This window comes from Mizuhopecten yessoensis, unplaced genomic scaffold, assembly GCF_002113885.1.
Source record: "Mizuhopecten yessoensis strain PY_sf001 unplaced genomic scaffold, ASM211388v2 scaffold8233, whole genome shotgun sequence".
NCBI classification, from domain to species: domain Eukaryota; kingdom Metazoa; phylum Mollusca; class Bivalvia; order Pectinida; family Pectinidae; genus Mizuhopecten; species Mizuhopecten yessoensis.
This window is the reverse complement of record NW_018407445.1, coordinates 588,563-613,855: the sequence shown is the minus strand read 5'-3', so window position 1 is coordinate 613,855 and position 25,293 is coordinate 588,563. Positions and strand designations below refer to the sequence as shown.

The window sequence follows — 25,293 nt, the reverse complement described above, 5'->3', positions numbered from 1 at the left end:
TTCAGACACACCCAAATGATCAAATACATCCACCCTGATTCAGACACACCCATATGATGATCCTTACATCCACCCTGATTCAGACACACCCAAATGATCATTACATCCACTCTGATTCACGACACACCCATATGATCATTATATCCACACTGATTCAGACACACCCATATGATCATTATATCCACTCTGATTCAGACACACCCATATGATCAATATATCCACTCCGACTCAGACACACCCATATCATCATTCCATCCACCCTGATTCAGACACACCCATATGATGATCCTTACATCCACCCTGATTCAGACACACCCAAATGATCATTCCATCCACTCTGATTCAGACACACCCAAATGATCTTTACATCCACTCTGATTCACGACACACCCATATAATCATTACATCCACACTGATTCAGACACACCCATATGATCATAACATCCGCTCTGATTCAGACACACCCATATGATTATAACATCCACCCTGATTTAGACACCCCCATATGATCATTACATCCACACTGATTCAGACACACCCATATGATAATTACATCCAATCTGATTCAGACACACCCAAATGATCATTACATCCACTGTGATTCAGACACACCCATATGATCATTACATCCACACTGATTCAGACACACCCATATGATCATTACGTCAACTCTGATTCAGACACACCCATATGATCATTACATCCACCCTGATTCAGACACACCTATATGATCATTTCATCCACTCTGATTCAGACACACCAATATGATCATTACATCCACTCTGATTCAGACACACCCAAATGCTCATTACATCCACTCTGATTCAGACACACCCATATGATCATTACATCCGCCCTGATTCAGACACACCCATATGATCATTACATCCACTCTGATTCAGACACCCCCAAATGATCATTACATCCACTCTGATTCAGACACACCCATATGATCATTACATCCACTCTGATTCAGACACACCCATATGATCATTACATCCACTCTGATTCAGACACACCAAAATGATCATTTCATCCACTCTGATTCAGACACACCCATATGATCATTACATCCACTCTGATTCAGACACACCCATATGATCATTACATCCACTCTGATTCAGACACACCCATATGATCAATATATCCACTCCGATTCAGACACACCCATATGATCATTCCATCCACCCTGATTCAGACACACCCATATGATCATTACATCCACCCTGATTCAGACACACCAAAATGATCATTTTATCCACTCTGATTCAGACACCCCCATATGATCATTACATCCACTCTGATTCAGACACACCCATATGATCATTACATCCATTCTGATCCAGACACACCCATATGATCATTATATCCACTCTGATTCAGACACACCGGTATGATCATTACATCCACCCTGATTCAGACACACCCATATGATCATTACATCCACTCTGCAGTAATTATATAACTAGGAGATAATATGACCACACGATGTAGATTTTAAGTTTGTGTGAGTTTTGACTTGAATGAGGGAGATTAGTTAAGTTTGGTCAAATTGAGGGAGTCTCCCTTCCAATGAGGGTTGACAGTTATGTAATCTATTTCTGGTCACAGATAATCATGATGAATATTAGCCTAACCTTAATCTTTTACTGTACTTCTCGATACTGAAAAAAAGGTGTGAAAAAGGAAAGATTATAACAGTCTGACAGGTACAGCTTATACACACTGAACAGAATCCACAGTAAGACACGCAGATACAAATTTAAGTGCCAGTGTTAGGGACAAATTTTATTTTCCAATCAATTATGCAAACAGATTTTAGAACTGAGTGTAACAAAACACGACGTTTCATTATTTACTAAATTAAACCTCACCTATTATTGTGTGTTTTCTATAGGTTGCAGACCTGTGTACGTATGGCCTGGAAATAAATTTGAGATCACCTGTGTAACAGTATCACAAGACTATTACACAAACCACCCATGGTTTACGAGCTCTTCAGTGCTGGAGGTAGACATATCATAAAAGGTAATACAAATATTTTATAACACTTTCCAAAAAAGCTTTCTACATGTTTATCCTAATACTGTTTATAATTTTTTTTCATCAATGCATACTTTTTATATATTTTACTTCAAGCACCAAATTAAGAATATGTTGTTGATTTCATATGTACACCACATGTATGTGTCTTCACCGATTTAGAATATTTGTAAAAGTATATTTTACCACATGTGCTTTATATATCAGTGCAATGTTACAAACAGTGGTTCCCACTAAAGGGAACAGTACAGTATACCCCAACATACAATTGTACCACCACCTTCTGTTAAAGGGCATTGTGGCCATACCACAAGTTGTCTCTGTTAACCCTTTCACCACTGTAGACCATAATGGATTCATCCAGATCAATATATGAGAGAGTCTATTAAAGTTGCAAAGGGGTGAAAGGGTTAAAGGACAGGTGGATGAATGCTTGTTATCTCCCGCTCCACGAGTTGGGAGGGGATATAGAAATGGGACTGACAGTCCATCCATGCACCTGGTTAAAAAAGAATTGCTCTCATCTACATCTTGCCTTCCACAATTACTATGTTGATTATACTTGCATCAATTGTGTATCTTCAGGTTTGCTCTGCTGAATGCATGTTGCAGATGCTGATTTTGACCTGTATTTTACGCTTTATTGACTTGGTTAAGAAGAATTGCTCTTACATACTTCATGAAAGGTTAAGAAGAATTGCTCTCATCTATATCTTGCCTACTGCAAGTGCTATGTTGATTATACTTGCATCTATTGTGCATCTAGGGTTGTAGGCTCTACTGAATGTATGTTGTGGATCCTGATTTTGACCTATACTTTACGCTATATTACACATCTATAATGTGAGGTAATTTATTTGACATTACACAGTTATGTTAAATAAGGTAGTTAATTTTGACCTATACTTTACGCTATATTACACATCTATAATGTGAGGTAATTTATTTGACATTACACAGTTATGTTAAATAAGGTAGTTAATTTTGACCTATACTTTACGCTATATTACACATCTATAATGTGAGGTAATTTATTTGACATTACACAGTTATGTTAAATAAGGTAGTTAATTTTGACCTATACTTTACGCTATATTACACATCTATAATGTGAGGTAATTTATTTGACATTACACAGTTATGTTAAATAAGGTAGTTAATTTTGACCTATACTTTACGCTATATTACACATCTATAATGTGAGGTAATTTATTTGACATTACACAGTTATGTTAAATAAGGTAGTTAATTTTGACCTATACTTTACGCTATATTACACATCTATAATGTGAGGTAATTTATTTGACATTACACAGTTATGTTAAATAAGGTAGTTAATTTTGACCTATACTTTACGCTATATTACACATCTATAATGTGAGGTAATTTATTTGACATTACACAGTTATGTTAAATAAGGTAGTTAATTTTGACCTATACTTTACGCTATATTACACATCTATAATGTGAGGTAATTTATTTGACATTACACAGTTATGTTAAATAAGGTAGTTAATTTTGACCTATACTTTACGCTATATTACACATCTATAATGTGAGGTAATTTATTTGACATTACACAGTTATGTTAAATAAGGTAGTTAATTTTGACCTATACTTTACGCTATATTACACATCTATAATGTGAGGTAATTTATTTGACATTACACAGTTATGTTAAATAAGGTAGTTAATTTTGACCTATACTTTACGCTATATTACACATCTATAATGTGAGGTAATTTATTTGACATTACACAGTTATGTTAAATAAGGTAGTTAATTTTGACCTATACTTTACGCTATATTACACATCTATAATGTGAGGTAATTTATTTGACATTACACAGTTATGTTAAATAAGGTAGTTAATTTTGACCTATACTTTACGCTATATTACACATCTATAATGTGAGGTAATTTATTTGACATTACACAGTTATGTTAAATAAGGTAGTTAATTTTGACCTATACTTTACGCTATATTACACATCTATAATGTGAGGTAATTTATTTGACATTACACAGTTATGTTAAATAAGGTAGTTAATTTTGACCTATACTTTACGCTATATTACACATCTATAATGTGAGGTAATTTATTTGACATTACACAGTTATGTTAAATAAGGTAGTTAATTTTGACCTATACTTTACGCTATATTACACATCTATAATGTGAGGTAATTTATTTGACATTACACAGTTATGTTAAATAAGGTAGTTAATTTTGACCTATACTTTACGCTATATTACACATCTATAATGTGAGGTAATTTATTTGACATTACACAGTTATGTTAAATAAGGTAGTTAATTTTGACCTATACTTTACGCTATATTACACATCTATAATGTGAGGTAATTTATTTGACATTACACAGTTATGTTAAATAAGGTAGTTAATTTTGACCTATACTTTACGCTATATTACACATCTATAATGTGAGGTAATTTATTTGACATTACACAGTTATGTTAAATAAGGTAGTTAATTTTGACCTATACTTTACGCTATATTACACATCTATAATGTGAGGTAATTTATTTGACATTACACAGTTATGTTAAATAAGGTAGTTAATTTTGACCTATACTTTACGCTATATTACACATCTATAATGTGAGGTAATTTATTTGACATTACACAGTTATGTTAAATAAGGTAGTTAATTTTGACCTATACTTTACGCTATATTACACATCTATAATGTGAGGTAATTTATTTGACATTACACAGTTATGTTAAATAAGGTAGTTAATTTTGACCTATACTTTACGCTATATTACACATCTATAATGTGAGGTAATTTATTTGACATTACACAGTTATGTTAAATAAGGTAGTTAATTTTGACCTATACTTTACGCTATATTACACATCTATAATGTGAGGTAATTTATTTGACATTACACAGTTATGTTAAATAAGGTAGTTAATTTTGACCTATACTTTACGCTATATTACACATCTATAATGTGAGGTAATTTATTTGACATTACACAGTTATGTTAAATAAGGTAGTTAATTTTGACCTATACTTTACGCTATATTACACATCTATAATGTGAGGTAATTTATTTGACATTACACAGTTATGTTAAATAAGGTAGTTAATTTTGACCTATACTTTACGCTATATTACACATCTATAATGTGAGGTAATTTATTTGACATTACACAGTTATGTTAAATAAGGTAGTTAATTTTGACCTATACTTTACGCTATATTACACATCTATAATGTGAGGTAATTTATTTGACATTACACAGTTATGTTAAATAAGGTAGTTAATTTTGACCTATACTTTACGCTATATTACACATCTATAATGTGAGGTAATTTATTTGACATTACACAGTTATGTTAAATAAGGTAGTTAATTTTGACCTATACTTTACGCTATATTACACATCTATAATGTGAGGTAATTTATTTGACATTACACAGTTATGTTAAATAAGGTAGTTAATTTTGACCTATACTTTACGCTATATTACACATCTATAATGTGAGGTAATTTATTTGACATTACACAGTTATGTTAAATAAGGTAGTTAATTTTGACCTATACTTTACGCTATATTACACATCTATAATGTGAGGTAATTTATTTGACATTACACAGTTATGTTAAATAAGGTAGTTAATTTTGACCTATACTTTACGCTATATTACACATCTATAATGTGAGGTAATTTATTTGACATTACACAGTTATGTTAAATAAGGTAGTTAATTTTGACCTATACTTTACGCTATATTACACATCTATAATGTGAGGTAATTTATTTGACATTACACAGTTATGTTAAATAAGGTAGTTAATTTTGACCTATACTTTACGCTATATTACACATCTATAATGTGAGGTAATTTATTTGACATTACACAGTTATGTTAAATAAGGTAGTTAATTTTGACCTATACTTTACGCTATATTACACATCTATAATGTGAGGTAATTTATTTGACATTACACAGTTATGTTAAATAAGGTAGTTAATTTTGACCTATACTTTACGCTATATTACACATCTATAATGTGAGGTAATTTATTTGACATTACACAGTTATGTTAAATAAGGTAGTTAATTTTGACCTATACTTTACGCTATATTACACATCTATAATGTGAGGTAATTTATTTGACATTACACAGTTATGTTAAATAAGGTAGTTAATTTTGACCTATACTTTACGCTATATTACACATCTATAATGTGAGGTAATTTATTTGACATTACACAGTTATGTTAAATAAGGTAGTTAATTTTGACCTATACTTTACGCTATATTACACATCTATAATGTGAGGTAATTTATTTGACATTACACAGTTATGTTAAATAAGGTAGTTAATTTTGACCTATACTTTACGCTATATTACACATCTATAATGTGAGGTAATTTATTTGACATTACACAGTTATGTTAAATAAGGTAGTTAATTTTGACCTATACTTTACGCTATATTACACATCTATAATGTGAGGTAATTTATTTGACATTACACAGTTATGTTAAATAAGGTAGTTAATTTTGACCTATACTTTACGCTATATTACACATCTATAATGTGAGGTAATTTATTTGACATTACACAGTTATGTTAAATAAGGTAGTTAATTTTGACCTATACTTTACGCTATATTACACATCTATAATGTGAGGTAATTTATTTGACATTACACAGTTATGTTAAATAAGGTAGTTAATTTTGACCTATACTTTACGCTATATTACACATCTATAATGTGAGGTAATTTATTTGACATTACACAGTTATGTTAAATAAGGTAGTTAATTTTGACCTATACTTTACGCTATATTACACATCTATAATGTGAGGTAATTTATTTGACATTACACAGTTATGTTAAATAAGGTAGTTAATTTTGACCTATACTTTACGCTATATTACACATCTATAATGTGAGGTAATTTATTTGACATTACACAGTTATGTTAAATAAGGTAGTTAATTTTGACCTATACTTTACGCTATATTACACATCTATAATGTGAGGTAATTTATTTGACATTACACAGTTATGTTAAATAAGGTAGTTAATTTTGACCTATACTTTACGCTATATTACACATCTATAATGTGAGGTAATTTATTTGACATTACACAGTTATGTTAAATAAGGTAGTTAATTTTGACCTATACTTTACGCTATATTACACATCTATAATGTGAGGTAATTTATTTGACATTACACAGTTATGTTAAATAAGGTAGTTAATTTTGACCTATACTTTACGCTATATTACACATCTATAATGTGAGGTAATTTATTTGACATTACACAGTTATGTTAAATAAGGTAGTTAATTTTGACCTATACTTTACGCTATATTACACATCTATAATGTGAGGTAATTTATTTGACATTACACAGTTATGTTAAATAAGGTAGTTAATTTTGACCTATACTTTACGCTATATTACACATCTATAATGTGAGGTAATTTATTTGACATTACACAGTTATGTTAAATAAGGTAGTTAATTTTGACCTATATTTTACGCTATATTACACATCTTTAATGTGAGGTAATTTATTTGACATTACACAGTTATGTTAAATAAGGTAGTTTTATGGCATTGCACCAATTCCACCATAACTTTACAGATATCATAACTATCCCCTCAGATGTTGTGTATCAAGGTATTATATTTCCATTTTGACCCTTTCTTTTATGGAGTTATGGCCCTTTGTTGAAAAATTGGTGTCCAAGCAACTCTCTCCTAAACTAATGGGCTGATTTCAACAAAGGTTTACAGACATGTTAACTACTCCCTGAAATTGTACATCCATCTAATAAATCACCCTGCTTCCGTGGGTCGTCCGTCGTCCGTTGTCCGTCCTTAAACAATTCTTTTTATCGGTATTTCTCAAGAAGTACCAAAGGGATCTTTCTCAAATTTTATAAGTACGTTGCCCTTGGTCCTTAGCTGTGCAAATTTTGAGACTGATCGGATAAACGGGGCAGTACATTTTTCACTTGATGATTTTTTTTCAGATTTTCTTTATAAATACTTCCAGTGTGTCTTCTTTGAGGTGCAAATTTTGTGTATTTCTTTTTTGGAAGACCTGAATGGAGTGGATCATGTCAGGTTTTAACAAGGGTTGAAGAATGTTTTATTCTGTTTTACATATTACAAACATTGTCATATTATATGTAATTTAAATGTGCTGAAGGATTGTGTTAAATGCTGTGGAAATATTTCTTTCCAAAATTATTTGGGCCACCAATATGTCATTTGGGCTAGTGCTTCAGATTTTCTACTTGCCCAAAAAAAAATTTTTGGGCCAGCCAATGCAGGTTCCCCACTATCCTTTATTGTTCTTGTTTACTTTTGAAACTGATCAGTTAAATAAAATGACAAACTTACTTTGAAGGTTGGCTTTCATACACATCATTATTAGGTTTAGATCAAAAGTTACCTCAAGGTGCATTTACTGTTAACATGACGTGATCAAACAGGTTAGAGGAAAGAAGAGAAAAGATCAAACTGACAAAGAACTATAATGAAGATGGTACAAAGGTGGGCACCAAGATCCCTCTGGTATATCTTGTTTTCATTCTGACATATTGACTTCATATTGAAGTTGTGCACCTCGTTATAATTCATTGATCTTGTTTTCATTTCAACTCTTTTTAATGATGGGCAGATATTCCCTTTATGCTAATTCTGGGATGCAGTGGTGGGGAGGAGTAATTTTAGTTAGCCTCTGGATAACAGCTTTAGTTTGACATTGCACAGGAAAAAATTTAGGCAATTCATTTAACATTACACAGGTAAAATATAATTTTAAGTTTGTCTCATACATGCTGTCACTGGTCTGCTGATGTATTGATCCGCTCACACCTAGATTCTGTAATGTACAATCTCAGAGCGGTGCTTAGCAGGTGTCCTTTAGGTTTTTCTAGTCCTTGTTATATTAAATTTCTGTGAAAAATCAATGTTATGTCTTTAATGGAAAATAGTATACATAACCAAATTTGTTTTGATTAATTTGTAACTTGAAGCTCACAAAATAGGTACAGTATTGAAAACATGTTTACCACATGATCACACAATGTGTTGAATTTTATAAATTCAAGGATACACTAGTCTCTCTGTTGATTTGTAGTTGTTATGGATCAATAGTATACATTTTGTATATGTTATCAGGTACTATAAGAAATAAACCAAAAATATGAGGCTGATTTAAGGTTCAACAAGCCCCCACATAGATAGCATTGTCGCATATCAACTTCAATTCTACATGTATAATGAGAATAAGTTAAAATAAAAAAATAAAAAGTAAACATCAGATTTCAGATATATATGTGTGACCAGTGATAATCCTTGCCTTGCTGGTTTAAGTGCAAATGTATTTGGGCATTTTAGCCCTATACCAGAAAAAAATTTGGGCCTTTTGTGTGTAAAAGTGGGGCAATTTACTTGACAAAAAATGTGTTTTGATTTAAAGGTAACATTTTAATTAAGCTTCAATTAAAGTTATAATACTACGGACTAATACTGATCAATTTCTGTGATATTACAGATCAATTTACCCAACATACAAATTCCAACTGCTCCATTAATAGACTATATATTACATTCGCGTTTGAAGTTTTATAATGTACATGTCCAAAGTGAATCACTTCTTTTTTGTTGTGAAGAAAATATGAAAATTCAATTGTTTGTGAGGATATATAAATCTGGAAATATTCTTTTAAAATGTTTTCAAAAATAATAAGATTTATCCCGTCCATTTACTGATTTTATCAGATAGAGTGACATATGACCACATTTGCACATGGCGTTTAGGTTTGCTTTCAATTTTCCAGTAATTGTAAAAGTAACGCAAGCATGCATAAAAAACATTCTTTGTCATTAATTATGTTTGATTTGTTCGGAGGTAACATTTTGGCCTTTTGGGACTTTCCTCGTTACTTTAATCTTTGGAACTATAAATACAGCTGTATCAGGGAAGATTCTGGAATTTGATAGCAGTGGGCCATTTTGCGCAATTTTTAGTCAATATCAAAATTAAGAGTGACATTCTTCGTAAAATTAAATGAAAATTGGAACATGGAGGGGTCAATTTCCGTTTTGAGGGGTCAATGTCCCCCTCCAGGATTATCCCCGCTGTATTTAACAGATTTCTATGCTGCATGACGTAGTCTCTGAGAGCATTGGGTTTAGACTTGCCTATTTCCACTCGTGTCGCACAACGTGCCCTATGTGGGTATATTCAGGACCATTCATATGCTCAGCATTTCTGCCAAACATGCAAATGTTGGAAAAAGGGGCAAAATATATATTTTTTGCAAGATTCTCCACAAAGGCACATCCAAAAATAATCACTGATGACTTGTATGAATTTAACTTAAACTTAAGTTGTTGAATTAGTATCTGGTGAACATGGCTTAATCTGTAATAAGCTTAATTAAGGCCTTAATGTAAATAATGTAATAAGAATACAGTTCACCTACATTATAACGATATCAATCTGATCCAAACTGATATGTTTGCTACAAAATTACCATCATCTTAAACTCATCACACTTTAACTAGCTGTAAATAGTACACATAATGGGGTTTCAAATCAAGAGGGGCAGACAGCTGGTCAGTGGATACTAGGGCACTTGCTTTTCACCAGACAGCTGGGATTCAATGTGAAAATGAATTGGGTTTTCTCCATGTACTTCGGTTTCCTCCAATTATGACCCCCTGTAGGCCAAAAGGACTGATCAGAAAAAGACTTGTTTCGTTATTGTTGTATATATTTTTTAGCTTATATTTAAATAAATATAGTGGTCTTCATGCAAACCCACAGTAGTTAAATTTTAACAGTATATAAATGCGTAATCTATTTGACCGAGATAAATGAAGTGACATAATTCATAACACTCATTGTTATCAGGGAGTTTGCGATATCATAAAAATAAAAATGTTGGAAAGGTATTTGTCAGCATCTTAGATGAATAATATCTAGCATGTATGCTTGCTGATTGGCCAACAACTTCTACACTTTACCGTCGTCTAATTATTATATGACTTGACCAGGGGTTTCAATTGGCCCTATTATAGGCATCATTAAAGAAGTCGATCAAAATTTTCCCTGGAGTTGTTTAAACAGTCAAAACACATGTCGGTAAACCTGTCTTTTCAAATTCAGGAGTCAAAGTTCATTTTGGGGAGTCCAAAACATACTCTCAATGGTCTACTTACTGAAGCCCTGATTGCAGGATTCCACCGAAACTCTATCAACATTTCTACTATTCATAGACAAAGGGTTAGGTCTCATTTGAGCAGTATCTTTTAGTTCCTGCCATTTAAATCAGCAAAGTATAAAATTATTGGCTGACTGGATGACTGTTGGACAAATTTTATTGTAAATGTGGTGTAGGTTATTAAATGTTTATTGTTAAACATTTCAATCAGAATTCTAATTTAAATATAACAACAATGCCTTTTTCTTAAATGATAATTATTTTGTGTTGTTGGTACCTTTTACCTTAAGATTATAAGATTTATAAGATTAGAGTGTTTAAGGATGGTACAGTGGATAACACACTCACCTATCACTAAGACGGACGGGGGTCGTCGACTCCCCGATTGGGCGTGAAAGGTACAGGATCACCTGCCCTACAATTTGGGTTTTTTCTCCGGGTACTCCGTGGCCAGTTTCCTGCCACATTAAGAACCACACCCGCTAACATCCAGGACAATATGAGTGGTTGATAAAATTTGGAATATTTTTTTTCATAATTGTTGATAAATAAATAAAGTTCATATCAGATATAAGATTATTCTATTTTATATAAAGTTTGAAAACTATATCATATATAAGCTTGTATGATCTTTTTACCAGATTGTCCAGATAACCTGAAATATGAATCTGTCAATGAATGTTCACAATATATATTAGGTAGATAAGTCCTGCATTATATGATAACATTGGGTGTATACATGAATCTATGGTAATTTAATTCACTAGTGCTGAGTTTTAAGAATTAAATTATGTTTTGTTGAGGTTCATTGGGTATTACGAGTCTTCAATGGGCCTTCAAATTTTATGAACTACGACTGTTTATTTTTATTTTGATAATTAGAAAAAATGCAGATTTCATCAGGATATGAAACACAAAATCAATTTACAAACCTTATGAATTTCCCCCATAACTGGGTATTTACTCCTGGTAATTATTTCTTAAATTATTTAACCCCTATGTAACTTAAGTAGACTCTACCACCGTTGATATGGATGAGTCCATTATGGTCTACAGTGTTGAAAGGGTTAACAAATATTCATTGAAAAGTGTCAAAAATGTAATATGTTTATATTATTTGAAATATGTATCGGATCCATTGAAATTATTTCAAGTTCACCATCAACGATCGAAGAATGTCAAAGTCAGCTGCTGAACCTCACTTTCAGATTGACATTTAGTTACTATGAAGTTCTACATTACTTAGCTGTTTCTTTGTAATGGTATGCAGTATATTTGCAAAGAAAATTTAAAGTACACATTATCAGTAATATATATAATTAGGGCCCCGTATCGGAGATATTTAGTAATCACTTAGTAAAGCCCTATAGTAATCACTCTGTCTATCTGTCTGTCCATCTGTCCGTCCGTCCGTCTGTCCACAAATTTTGTTCCTGGCTGATAACTGTAGTATTAATTGACCGATTTACATAAAACTTGGTCAAGATATCTTGTTCAGTTCACCAAAATACACACTAAGGTAAAAAGTCGAGATCAAAGGTCAAGGTCATTAGGTTCAACGATCAAGGTCAATTTTTGCATCTTTTCACTGATGAGCATTTTGTTACGACATGATGAAGCGAAGTTGATCAGAATTTAAAAAGAAGTCAACTGACTTAAGGTCAAGATCAGAGGTCAAGGTCACTGGATCAAAGGTCAAGGTCAAATTTTGTAGCTTTTCACTGATTAGCATTTTATGACATTATGAAGCAAAGTTGGTCGGAATTAAACAAAGAGTCAACTGACCAAAGGTCAAGATCACTGGGTAAAAGGTCAAGGTCAAATTTTGTATCTTTTCACTGATGAACATTTTGTTATGACACTAAGAAGCAATATTGGTCAGAATTAAACAATGACTCAACTGACCAAAGGGCAAGGTCATTGGGTCAAAGGTCAAGGTTAAATTTTGTATCTTTCACTGGTGAACATTTCGTTATGAAGCAAATTGAAGCAATGGAACTTGCTCAGAATTAAACAAGGAGTCAATTGACTTAAGGTTAATGTCACTAGGTCAAAGGTCAAGGTCAAATTATGTATCTTTTCCCTGATGAACATTTTGTTATGACATTATGAAGCAAAGTTGGTCGGAATTTAACAATGTTCAACTGACATAAGGTCAAGGTCACTGGGTAAATGTCAAGGTCATTTTTTTTTTTTTTTACTGATGAACATTATTTTTATGTTATTATGAAGCAAAGTTGTTCAGAACTTAACACGGAGTCAACTGACCAAAGGTCCAGGTTATGGGGTCCTAAGGTTCAAGGTCAAGGTCAAGTTTTGTATTTTTCACTGATGAACATTTTGTTATGATATTATGAAGCAAAGTTGGTCAGAATTAAAGAATAAGTCAACTGACCAAAGATCAGGGTCAGTGGGTTAAAGGCCAGGTCATTTGGGTCCAAAGGTCAAAGATAAAGTGGATCTCTGACTTTGACCCTGGCTCTTGATGGAGGAGTATTTAAGGTGAAATATTAAACATATCAAAGCTAACAAATGAGTATTGCACCGGTATTTACATTTCTGTTAGCCCAGCAAATATGGAGGTGGAAGGAAACATTATACTCACATCATAGTACATGTAAAATGTATATTTTCCTTCCTTGCAATTTTTTTGAAGTCAAAATGTCAGAGGTCAAGCTCAGGTATATGGGCAGATTGCTTCTTGATGATTATGGGGGATATATTGCCACAAGACGGGGCCCTTACTGACCTGTCAGTGTTCTAGTTATCACATTTATCGGATGTTTTTTTCTCTCTGAATTTCTTATCATTTACATTGAGGGAGATGCGAGAGAAGTGATCAGTTAATGAACAGATAAAAGGTTATGATTTTCAACTTGTTTGTCACAGTATCTCTTCATTGATTTTCACAGATGCAGGGGATTGGTGCTTTCTACATCCAATACCGTACATGAAGTTTGCGAAATAAAGCAAGATGATCACACATATTCCAGCACACCCACTTAACAAAGAATCTCTCTGGTTACTTCTGTTCTTACAGGGAAGCAGCTAAGAATGAAATCAGAGGTAAGACATTGTTGTAATTGTGACATTTGCAATTTGAAAATACAACAGATGTAGAAAAAAAGCCAGAAATGGAAGTTGTCAAATTTGTTAATTGTAAATTGTTAGACTATCTAGTGAATATATTAAGCAATTGTCTAGGCGCTAGAGCCCTGGACACAGGCGACTGATATCCTTTGTACTCATTGCCTGACAGGACACTCACTAGGTACTGCACATTTTATGCATAATAAAAATTGAATACACTTTTTCAATTACATAAAAAATAAAATGAAAAATAAAATATAATACTTTAAGTTGCACCTAGCTAGACTTTGAATTATATTGTAAAGTAAATTTTATCTAGTTTCACAACATTTGTAGTCATTTAAAATATGAATTTGCAGACAAGAAACTCAATTAACATACAATAACAATAAACAATGTGCATAAATTATAAATAAAACCATTTTTAGGTATTTGGAAAATAGGGGAAGGCTGAGTTAATGTAGTTTTACGGCGTCGGCATCCCACTTCACTGAGATTTAAGTTTTTGGGCAAGTTTTTTCCAGACAGTGTTGGATCATCAGACTCAATACACTGTTGTCTATTATAAGGTTCAGGCATTTATATGGAGTGTAAGCAATGTTTTCATATTTTAATGGCCAAAACTGATTATTTGAACTTGGCTAAAGTTTATTGGGGCAAGCTTTAAGGTTTAAGTTTTTGGGCAAGTTTTGGGGGAAGTGTTGGACCACCACCATCAATAGGCTTTTGTCTATAATGAGGTTGAATTATTTGTATGGAGTGTAAGCAATGTGCTGAACCATATTTTAGTGGCCAAAACTGGTTAGTTGGGCTTGTTTTTTTGGGGTTTTTTTGTGCATTGTTGGATCGGTGACCACCATCAGTATGCTGTTGACTATTTCACGTTGTCTGGTCATCTCTTCCTTTGAAATGTACAACATGTTATGTGGTACAGCAAAACTTTGGTATATTGCCAACATTTGTTCAAAGAAATATTGGCATTATAAAGGGGTTTGGCAATACATTTAAGGATACGTATAAAGGAATTCTTACCCCTGCGAAATGATTATGAATAATTCATGAAACTTCATGAACAGTTCATGAAATATTCATGAATAATATTCATGAATGTTCTTGATTTGTTCATGAATATTTTCATGAAATTCATGAACTTAAAACTTCATGAATAATCTTGAGCAAAATATTTCATGAAAATTCATGAATATAAATTCATGAATATTCATGAATATTCATGAATGTAAAATCATGAACTTTCATGAATATAAAATCATGAATATTCATGAATATATGAATTCATGAACATTCATGAAAAATGGCAACAATTCATGAATGTTCATGAATGTTCATGAAGAAAACGTCCCATTTTAAGTTCATGAATTGAAAATGCTTGAAATATTCATGAACATTCATGAACATGTACAAATTACCACATTTCATGAACTTTCATGAAAGTTCATGAAAGTCTAATACCATATGAAAATAAACAATGGAATTCCACTTGGATACCAGAGGAAATACCACTGGATTCCACCAGCAATTTGACCTGGAATTTGTGGCCAAATTGCCCAGTGGATTCCAGTGGTATTTCCACTGAAATACCTAGCCAGTGGTCACTGAAATTCAAATTGGAATCACTTATATGAAGATAACAATAATAATGGACATTCAATAGATTCTGAATTTACAGTTATGACGGTATATATAATCATTCATGCTGTGTTTAAAGTTAGAAATAATGCAAGTAACGTCACAAATATCTTTTAAACATGAAAAAATGACAGTTGAATAACATATATATTTGCAAAAGTTTTTACTGCTACATATTTAGCATTGTTAAATATGAAATATGGATGCATGGTTCACATATGGTCTGTGTGGTTTCAAGAATATGATACAGCTGACATTATTAGGTTAGAGTTGTAGAATACAGGTTTCCCAAAACTCTTGAAATTTATCTGTATTGTATATGCAAATACATGCTGGTTTCCTCGTTGTAGAACTTGCACACTTTTTACCCGGTCTACTTATTGCGAGTCTATCCATTCTCCATGTAACAATTGATGGTGTTTGAAGTTCGAAATGTTCGTCTTCTATTTCGTCTAAATCACTGAGTTTGTTCAAAGCTTTTTAAACAAATTTGGAATTAGGATCGGAAATAATAATTCCTTCACCATTAAGTTTTTGTTTTGTCAGTAACAAACACTTTATTTCCAATTGCAAGCTCCACACTGTACGTTCCAATTATTACTGTTGTCATTTTTCTTGGTAGAACTTCTTTTGCCTAAACTTTTATCTAAAAGATATTCTCTTTTGTTTTGCAAAATTATTCCTAGTATTTGCCATACCTCTTTGTATGTCTGCTTAATTGAGGTGTCACTGATAATACATTTTTAAAAAACCGTTGTTATTTTCCAAGAATATTTGGTGCAAGGGGAGATCTTTTTTTAAAATATTGCCAGTACGTGTCTGCCGCATCTTGCATGAGATTGCTGAAAAACTGTTGTGGTGCTTTAGGTATTCCTCTTTTATCCTTTTTCAATAGCAAATCTTTCGCTGTATATCTTGGGACATTTTACACATCACTGTCATCCTGCAGGCTGGTGTTATCTTCTTAGCTTGTACACATATGCTTTAATTATCATTTGAAGATCTTGCACTAAAGCTTACATCTTCAGGTTCTGGCTGCTAATAATACTGCCTGTTTGTGTCGATGTCAGCAAAGCATGACGACTCTGTATCTGGCACACTTCAAAACGATCCATCAAGCAATCGAATGCATCTCTGATGTCCGCGTCAGTAAATTTTAGGAGTAATCCCATTTTCTGAATAAGAAAAAAGTTAATAATTTTTCATTTATCTTATAAAATACTGTAGAAATTAGTATATAGGCCTACCTGTATTTTCAAGCCCCTGTACATCAACCTTATTTTTTTTGGGGGGGGGGCTTTGATATCACACAAGTGGGACAGTAATTTTTATTGAAATTATATATTATCTATCTGCAAATTTCATACAAGTTAAGAACTATCTCAAGAGGTGCATTCATACTGTAAACTTCAAATTCGGCAGGGTGGGATTGGGTGCACACGCACACACGTTTGGTAATTTGGACGCAGTAACCATTAGCACTCAGTAATATATTCAATTCTGTTTTCTAACGTATAATTTTCAGTATCGATATCATTGCTAAACCCGCACGGTAAATATGACCACGGAATTAGATTAGATTATATAAGTCCGTAATATGACGAATCAGATGAGTTGTTGCCAATGTAAACCGTTGTAACATCATGATCACAGACTGGTTTCACATAATTACACATAGTTTTAACATTTCATACAAGTATTTCATAAAATCCCAATCAGATTCTTACCTTCGGCTTCGATAACCTTCCTGCCGTCTTTCGAAAATTTCTCCATCTCCACTTTCTTCTGAAGCGTATTTGGCGCGGGATTAATTTCGTCCAATCAGAATAATTCCTCTATTCGCTCCGATCCTACCGGAAGTCAATTTATAAAAATATGGCATGGAATGACTTCGGTGCGAAAAAAGACCATGTAACTTTGTCTGTCGATAAACAGGCACACCAATCGATGAAAGGAAGATTAAAACACATATAAAAAGATACGGGCTTCATCTCAATGACGGCGATGCAAACAATGGATAGGAATTGGAGTTTGAACATTCGCCCGACAGCATGTCAACAACTCCAGTTTCCCCTGGATTTTCGCACACTAGGTAAGACTAAGGCCATCATACGTTGATTAAATTAACTTAAGGAGCAATGCCATGTTGTTTCCGTAGTTATTTCAATTAAAAGTTTTTGTAAAAAGTCCAGAGGTGTAGGCGTGTCGCTGTTTTGTGCCACTAAGTCACCGAATATTTCACAGGCGTTCGAAATTCTGACAGTAAATTGACAGACCTAACGTTAAATCTTATAAAGGAATATGGACGATTAAGTCAATTACTATCGATAGTAATACTGTTATCTTGAAATGATAAATATCTCAATTTACTGTCAGAATTTTAAATGCTTGTGATTATTTTCACCGCATGGCGACGGTAAAATCCTGGGTATAATCGAAGTCAAGTATCTCTTCGTTTTTGAGGATTATGTTGTATAATATTGTACCAATTGTGAACTAATACTTGTACTTTACATAACGAAAATATTAAAAAAAAATCCCTGTTCATGATCTATGATCTAAATAAAATGTTTAGATTATTATTTTTACTGCAACTGGCAGTTGGAATTATTCTGAGCAATGTTGACTGAAAATGTTTATGTCCAATGTTAATTACCAGTAAATATACTGTCAACTTACCAGCCATGCCAGTATTTACTGGTAAACATTGGACAACAATTTCTTTAGTAAATATTAATTGCGGCCCTGAGATAATTAGCTATCTTGTCAATTACCTCATATAGAACTCCCTGATCTCAAAGATCTCATCTCGCTTTCAGTTTATAAAAGTGTGAAGGTTCATGATCTTTCCTGTTCAGGTGTCCCGCTTTGTCGGTGACTAACTGATGTCATTAAACAAACTTCAAAATACACTAGTCTCAAATTTAGAAATGGCTTGACATCCTTGAACTACCCGACTATTTACTAAGGATGTTAAACATTGTAAACCAAGCTGGAAACAATTCTGAATTTGGTCTTCAATAAACAATAGTTCCATCCGCAATAAGCCCATGCCTGCAGGTAATAACACCCTCCCCCCAATATCATTATGAATTTCATTATTTTTTAATTCATTTCCCTATATATACATGTAGCGTGTAATATATATATGTCTGCAATTAGACCACCCAATATTTTACACTTGCTCCCTGGGCTTATTGAAGGATAAATATGGTAGATGATAATTAATTGGTAATTGGCGTGTTCAGTATATCATACAAATTATATATTTCAGATCAGATTCAGAGACAAGCTCTGATGATAAATTAAACCAAGATCTAGAGGATATGGCCAATTGGCATGAAGACCAGGGTTCAATATACTCAGAATCTGATCAGGAGATGACAGATCCTGAACAGGATGATTCAGAGGCCAACAGTGATTCCGAAGATGAGAACCAAAAGGAAATGAATTGTGACTGGTGTAGTTCTTATGACTTCACTGTATTCAACTCAGAATTAGCAGTCAACAAAATTCCTAATTCTGATACTATGACTAAACTTGAATGGCTGTGCTATCAGTTTCATAGGTTTGTGTCCCATCCATCAATGAGCAAAGCAGCGTTTACACAAAATCTTCAGGTGCAGAAAATAATACACAATGACAAAGACAATATACAAAACAATAATGAAAATAATGAACTGCCAGGATGACTTTTTACCAGCTGTGCCAATATCTCTGAATGTCCTTGCAAGTCTGGGACATATTGAGTCAGAATTTGAAAAATGCCATTACCATGCCCGTGTTAAAGGAGCATGCTGAAAAATCACTCTGCATTCATGTTTTTGAACTAGTTGACTGGAGACACTGTATTAGTTCATTGCAGTAGACTAGGAAAGAAGTTCATCTTAGTCCAAATAACACCAAATCTCACATTCATAAGTGTTAAACACTTGAACATAACTGACTTAACATAGTCATATTTTGTATAAACTCATGTACGTTAATAGCTAGCCTACAATTGTCTTTGTAAAGGGTAATATATCTATTAAAAAATTGTTAAACTGATGTATTGTTCCATTTTTTCTAGTTAATACCACTTCATGCAAAATGTATTTCAGATCTCATCACCTCTGCATGGATTGTCAGAGGAGTTATAGTTCCATTGGAATTAATATTCCAGTAGAAATATAATTCCAGTGATTTTTTTCCAGTGGAATTCTACTTGTATTTTTTTGCTTCACTGGAATTCCACAGGATTTTTGTTTTCTTCTCTGGAATTCCAGTGGTATTCCACTGAAATATTTCATTCCAGTGGAATCTCACTGAAATTCCAGTGTTATTTTCAATGGGTATATATATATATATATATATAAGGAGGTGAGAAGCATGTGATTTGTAGTCTGTGACCTTAACAACTGACTGAGCCACCGCTGCTCCCAGTAATTACAGTGCTTCCCAAAGTCAATAAAATCAATACAGATGGAACTCCATAATATAATTTATGTATACTTCCTGCAAAATTGGCAATTATATTTATATATTATATATATTTACATTATTATATACATTCATGCAAAATGGACATGGAGTTGAAATAACCACAAGAAAAAAAATGGTTTCTGAGGATACTGAGTTTTCTCATCATTCATAATTTCATGAATAATAGTGAATTTTGTGTATTTGAAATATTCATCAAAGTTCATGATTTCTGCTCAGTCAATCTTTAAGAAATTTTGATGAATTTTAATGAATTTGCATTATTCATTTAAATTCATCAAAGTTCATGATTTCTCAAGGATATGCCTTTCATGAATTCTGATGAATTTTAATGAATTTTTGCTGTGCATAAAAGTCCATGAATAATTCATAATCACAAACTTCATGCAGATTCATGCATTTTTATGAATTTATTAATTATTCATAAAAGTTCATGAAGAATGCATGAAAGCAGGTTGATGAATATTCATGAATAAGTATTCATGAATTTCAAACTGTCTGTATTCATGAATGTTCATGAATTGTTCATGACCATTCATGATTTCATGAATACCCTCTCGCAGGGGTAAGAAAAAAATAGTTAAGGGACCTGAAAATATATTTGCGGTAAGCGAGGTGGTAAATGAAATGACGGCCATCATATTGAGGTTTTACTGTACGTGTGTTTCTACTTGCTACCTTACAACATATATCACCAACAGGCGAGCTGTCCTGTTCTCCAACAACTCTTGTGGAAACAGGTAGACTATAGCAAACTAACACCCTTAGCACTTGTCATACTATTAAGCTATAGTAAACCTGTTATTCTACCTTGCGTGATAGACCACCCCCGAACTCTCATCTCCACTCCCTCCAAACTATTACCACAGATACTGTTACTTTAAACACGTCATATGTTCATATCTCCCTTCGCCTGTTGTCCGTCCATCATCCGTCACTTAACAATTGTTGTTATTGCTATTTCTCAAGAAGTACTGTGCAGTTTCATATGAAGGTTTCCCTTGGTCCAAAGTTGTACCTGTTTCATTTTGAGACAGATCAGAAAAACAAGATGGCCACCAGGCAGCAATATTCCATTTTGACAACTTAAGTTGTTTCTCAGTACTTTAGCATATTTCATTGGTTATAATTGTGCCTGTTTCATTTTGGCACTGATTGGATAAACAAAATGACTGCCAGGAAGCCATACTGGGTATGATTAATAGACTGATCAGAAAAGCAAGATGATCGATCGACCGCAAAGAAGCCATCTCAAATTTTGACATTTAAAGTTTGTTATCGCTATTATTTCATATGTTAAATTGTTTTCCTGAGTGCTAAGTTGTGCATATTTCGTTTTGAGACTGAGCTGAAAAACAAGATGGATGCCATCATTGGAAAGTTTTGTTATCGCCGGATGAGGATGCTTCATATCTGGTCATATATATAGTATGCAAACAAATTCATCGCATTTTCTCCCACCCTTCACAGGTGTGTCTCCCATTTTAGCGGGGAATGATCAGCTTGTCACCCCCTAGGGGGAGATAGTCTCGTGCTGATTAGCACCTGACAATGTGTCACCAGTGTAGAATTCTTTTTTCTTGCAATGTTATTGGAAAGTAATTAACATTGGGCACAGAAGGTTTATCTAGGCGCTGTGCAGTGCAAATGTAAATGTGCAAATGTAAATGTGCGAATGTAAATATTTAAAATTGAAAAGAAAACCATTACCAGTTGAAAAATGATAATGATGAAATAAAAAAAATATTAAAAAAAAAAGTTCAGCTGGGCTAGATCAGAATTTGAACCCTTTGCTCCAGATTGTTGTACCATCGCTGTTACCTATTGAGCTATCTGGTCAACAGAAGTGTACTAGTTTAAATGGGCTACAGTTATCAAAAATGTGGAAGTTAAATGGAGATTATCGTAAATAAAAAGAAACAGCAGTGCAGTGGGACCGGTATCCTTAAGTTAAAAGAATATTTTACATGTTAAATGATGAAGTTAATAAAACATTAAAGGATCATATTTGAAATGTAAATAATTATATAAGAGCATGTTATTAAACCATTAAATATTTGTAATGCACACATCAGAGGATCATTTAATTTAACAATTAAATGTTTAAAATGCATGTTAGATGTATTGATTTTAAGTATCTAATTCTTATGTGTTTACTCTTCAGAATACAAAATTTAGATTTAACTTTAGTGATATTTAGCCTTAGCAAAAAGTGTGAATAATAGAAGGTTGAACATTGATGTACCATGCATGTTCAGAACGTTGTCTAAAACAACTATCCTTTATGGCTGATCTTTATCTGCGGCTTCTTATTAAACACCTGGTGTGCCTTTTATGTTCTAGGTTATATTGAACACTTGTGCTCGCCGCCTCCACAAACAACCTAGCAGTAAGGACACAAGCTGTAGCAATGGGAAAGGATCAGCCTGTCTCTCCGACAACAACGATCACCTACTCAACATCGAAAACGTACATGACAGCAATTTCACTTTAAACGGAAAAGCATCTAAAAAACATTATGTCAATGGTAAGATCTCTGAGGTTTCTAACATTTCTAAATAACAACTGCAATTTCACTTTGAATAGGAAATATTGTATTTCTTACTATGATTTATTTCATGAAACAGCCCTTCATATTTCTATACAATCAGGGCAATAAATTGTTTATTGTACAACAACAACAAAAATACAAAGAGATAATCGCGCAATATTCATTAGGTCAATTTTTGTGACTTTTATTTCCAATGGTGTAAAAAGCAACAACAAAAAAGCCAACATGTCTCCAAGGAGGGAGGGGGCATTCTGTCTCCAAGGAGGGAGGGGGGGCATTCTGTCTCCAAGGAGGGAGGGGGGCATTCTGTCTCCATGGAGGAAGGGGGGCATTCTGTCTCAATGGAGGGAGGGGGCACATTCTAACAGCATCATGATCTTTGAACAATAGGATTGTCCTGTTGGGATTACTCGTGAAATGATTGTTTGCCTGTATGGAATTCACTTTAACACACCTGTATATGAAGGTATACTTTATTTTGGTAGATAATATAAATTTCCAATCATTTGTATGCTACAGGCAAACACATGATGAATGAAGAAGATGGTGACGGGTTAATGCTGCCTTCCCCAGAGAGCAGCAGCAGTAATTTGTTGGAACAGACGGGTAACATGGACTCCCCAAGTCACTCACCGCCACTTTACTCCAGCAACAGACTTGGTGCTTTTAATAACAATGGCAGCTCGGAGAGCCTGTGTTCATCTATGCCGCCATTGTGTTTATCACAGGCTTTACCGACAAGTCCACATGGAATAGACTCTTTGTCATTTCCATGTGACAGCAAACATCCTGGTGCTCTACCCGTAGCTCTTTATGCAAATTCAAATTCAATTCAACAAGATGTGCAAGAGTTTATACGTCCCAGTATCATAGCGACGGTCGGATCTGTTGGCTTGAATTTGTCAACATCTAGTCTCATGGACACAACAGTTGTCTCCCCTGGCCTGGGCTCTCCGCTGTCTCTCGGTCATCCCAGTCTGGATCTCCATGGGGATGGAGGTGTACAGGTATTGACATCATTATTGATGACATCAAAACAAAAATATGACTTCAATATTCATTTAAAAATACATCTATATGCTACATTGTATATTAGTGTGCCTTATTGACAGTGCCTCAACTTGTCCAAAAAGTGCCATACCTTATAAGCTTGATAATATCATTTTTGAATGATATACAAAAATTAGAATGGGAATGTTGATTCATAACATATTTGAAATAAACACACACAAATTAAATGCATTTTATTTTAAAATTTGTAATGGAATTCTCTTTAATTATTGATAATGCTAATTAGGGTTGTTTGAAGGGAGATAACTCTGAAATATGTCGTGTGTTATCAACTTTTAAGGGAGATAACTTGATGAAGTTTATAATCTGCTTTTTATTTTGTTTCTATAAATGTTTATATCTTTGTTTTTGTATTTCCAACAAAGCTTTGTTGAAAAACCTTGGTTTAACACACAATATAATCAAGAAGTCACTTTAATTGTTCCAGCTAACAGTTATAGCACAATATACATGTAGCACAAATTAAAAGCCATTGGCAAGTAGGCCAGTAGCAGCTAGTAAAATAATAGTCTAAGGTGATGTAAGTGTACATTAACACTGGCCGATTGATCAATAACACCTAGGGGAAGAAAGCCTTTCAATGATGTGGATGTCTGTTTTATCATGTTCAAATAGTCAGTAAAAACAATATGATGAAAGTTTTCAAAAAATCTGATGTAACATTTATAGGTTTTGTTAATCATTGAGTTTTTGTTTTATTGCAGTCAAGCTCACAATTATCCCCAAACTCAGAGTCATCACAGACATTTATCAAAATATTTGCTAATGAAAAAGAGGCTGTGACAGTAGGAATCGAGTTCTATGAATGTCGTTGGGTCAGTTGTGACCGAAAGTTTATTCTATTGGATGATTTAGTCAATCATGTTAATGACTCGCATGTCAAGGTGGAGCGTCCCGACATAGATTACCAGTGTAAATGGGATGGCTGTCCACGAAAAGGCAAAGGGTTTAATGCCAGGTGAGTTCTCAAAACAAATTTCCTGACACAGATTTTTAGGTCACCTGAGACAAAGTCTCAAATGACCTATTGCGATCGCCTTTTGTCCGTCGTCGTCCGTCGTCCGTCGTGCGTCCGTAAACAATTTACATTTTCGACTTCTTCTCCAAAACCCCTGAACCAATTTCAATGAAATTTTGCAGGGACCTTCCATGGACAAAGGTCAACAAAAA

General features: G+C 33.4%; 2 protein-coding genes and 1 long non-coding RNA gene across 3 annotated transcripts in view; 2 read left to right on the top strand and 1 right to left on the bottom strand.

The window, feature by feature from the left end:
- The window catches only part of LOC110455496 (zinc finger protein GLIS2-like), a 54,848-nt gene that overhangs the window by 21,332 nt on the left and 8,223 nt on the right, over positions 1-25,293 (top strand). The window contains exons 2-6 of the mRNA XM_021505666.1: positions 1,898-2,028; positions 14,198-14,351; positions 22,845-23,028; positions 23,572-24,059; positions 24,828-25,081. Coding sequence (XP_021361341.1) covers positions 14,340-14,351; positions 22,845-23,028; positions 23,572-24,059; positions 24,828-25,081 — 938 coding nt within the window. The 5' untranslated portion in view covers positions 1,898-2,028; positions 14,198-14,339. The remainder of the gene's footprint in view (positions 1-1,897; positions 2,029-14,197; positions 14,352-22,844; positions 23,029-23,571; positions 24,060-24,827; positions 25,082-25,293) is intronic.
- Positions 16,169-17,855, bottom strand: LOC110455498. Its single transcript, XR_002463455.1, has 2 exons — positions 17,750-17,855; positions 16,169-17,197 (listed from the first exon to the last, which is right to left on the bottom strand). It is a non-coding gene; the product is annotated as an uncharacterized LOC110455498 (long non-coding RNA).
- Positions 17,881-20,069, top strand: LOC110455497. The gene is made up of 2 exons (XM_021505667.1): positions 17,881-18,114; positions 19,297-20,069. The coding sequence occupies exons 1-2, from the start codon at positions 18,074-18,076 to the stop codon at positions 19,712-19,714; spliced, it is 459 nt and encodes a 152-aa protein (XP_021361342.1). The 5' UTR covers positions 17,881-18,073; the 3' UTR covers positions 19,715-20,069.

Coding starts and splice junctions, on each gene's coding strand:
- LOC110455497 (XM_021505667.1), top strand. CDS start 18,074: ATGTCAACAACTCCAGTTTCCCCTGGATTTTCGCACACTAG. Junction 18,115..19,296: donor CCTGGATTTTCGCACACTAG/GTAAGACTAAGG, acceptor TATATATTTCAG/ATCAGATTCAGAGACAAGCT.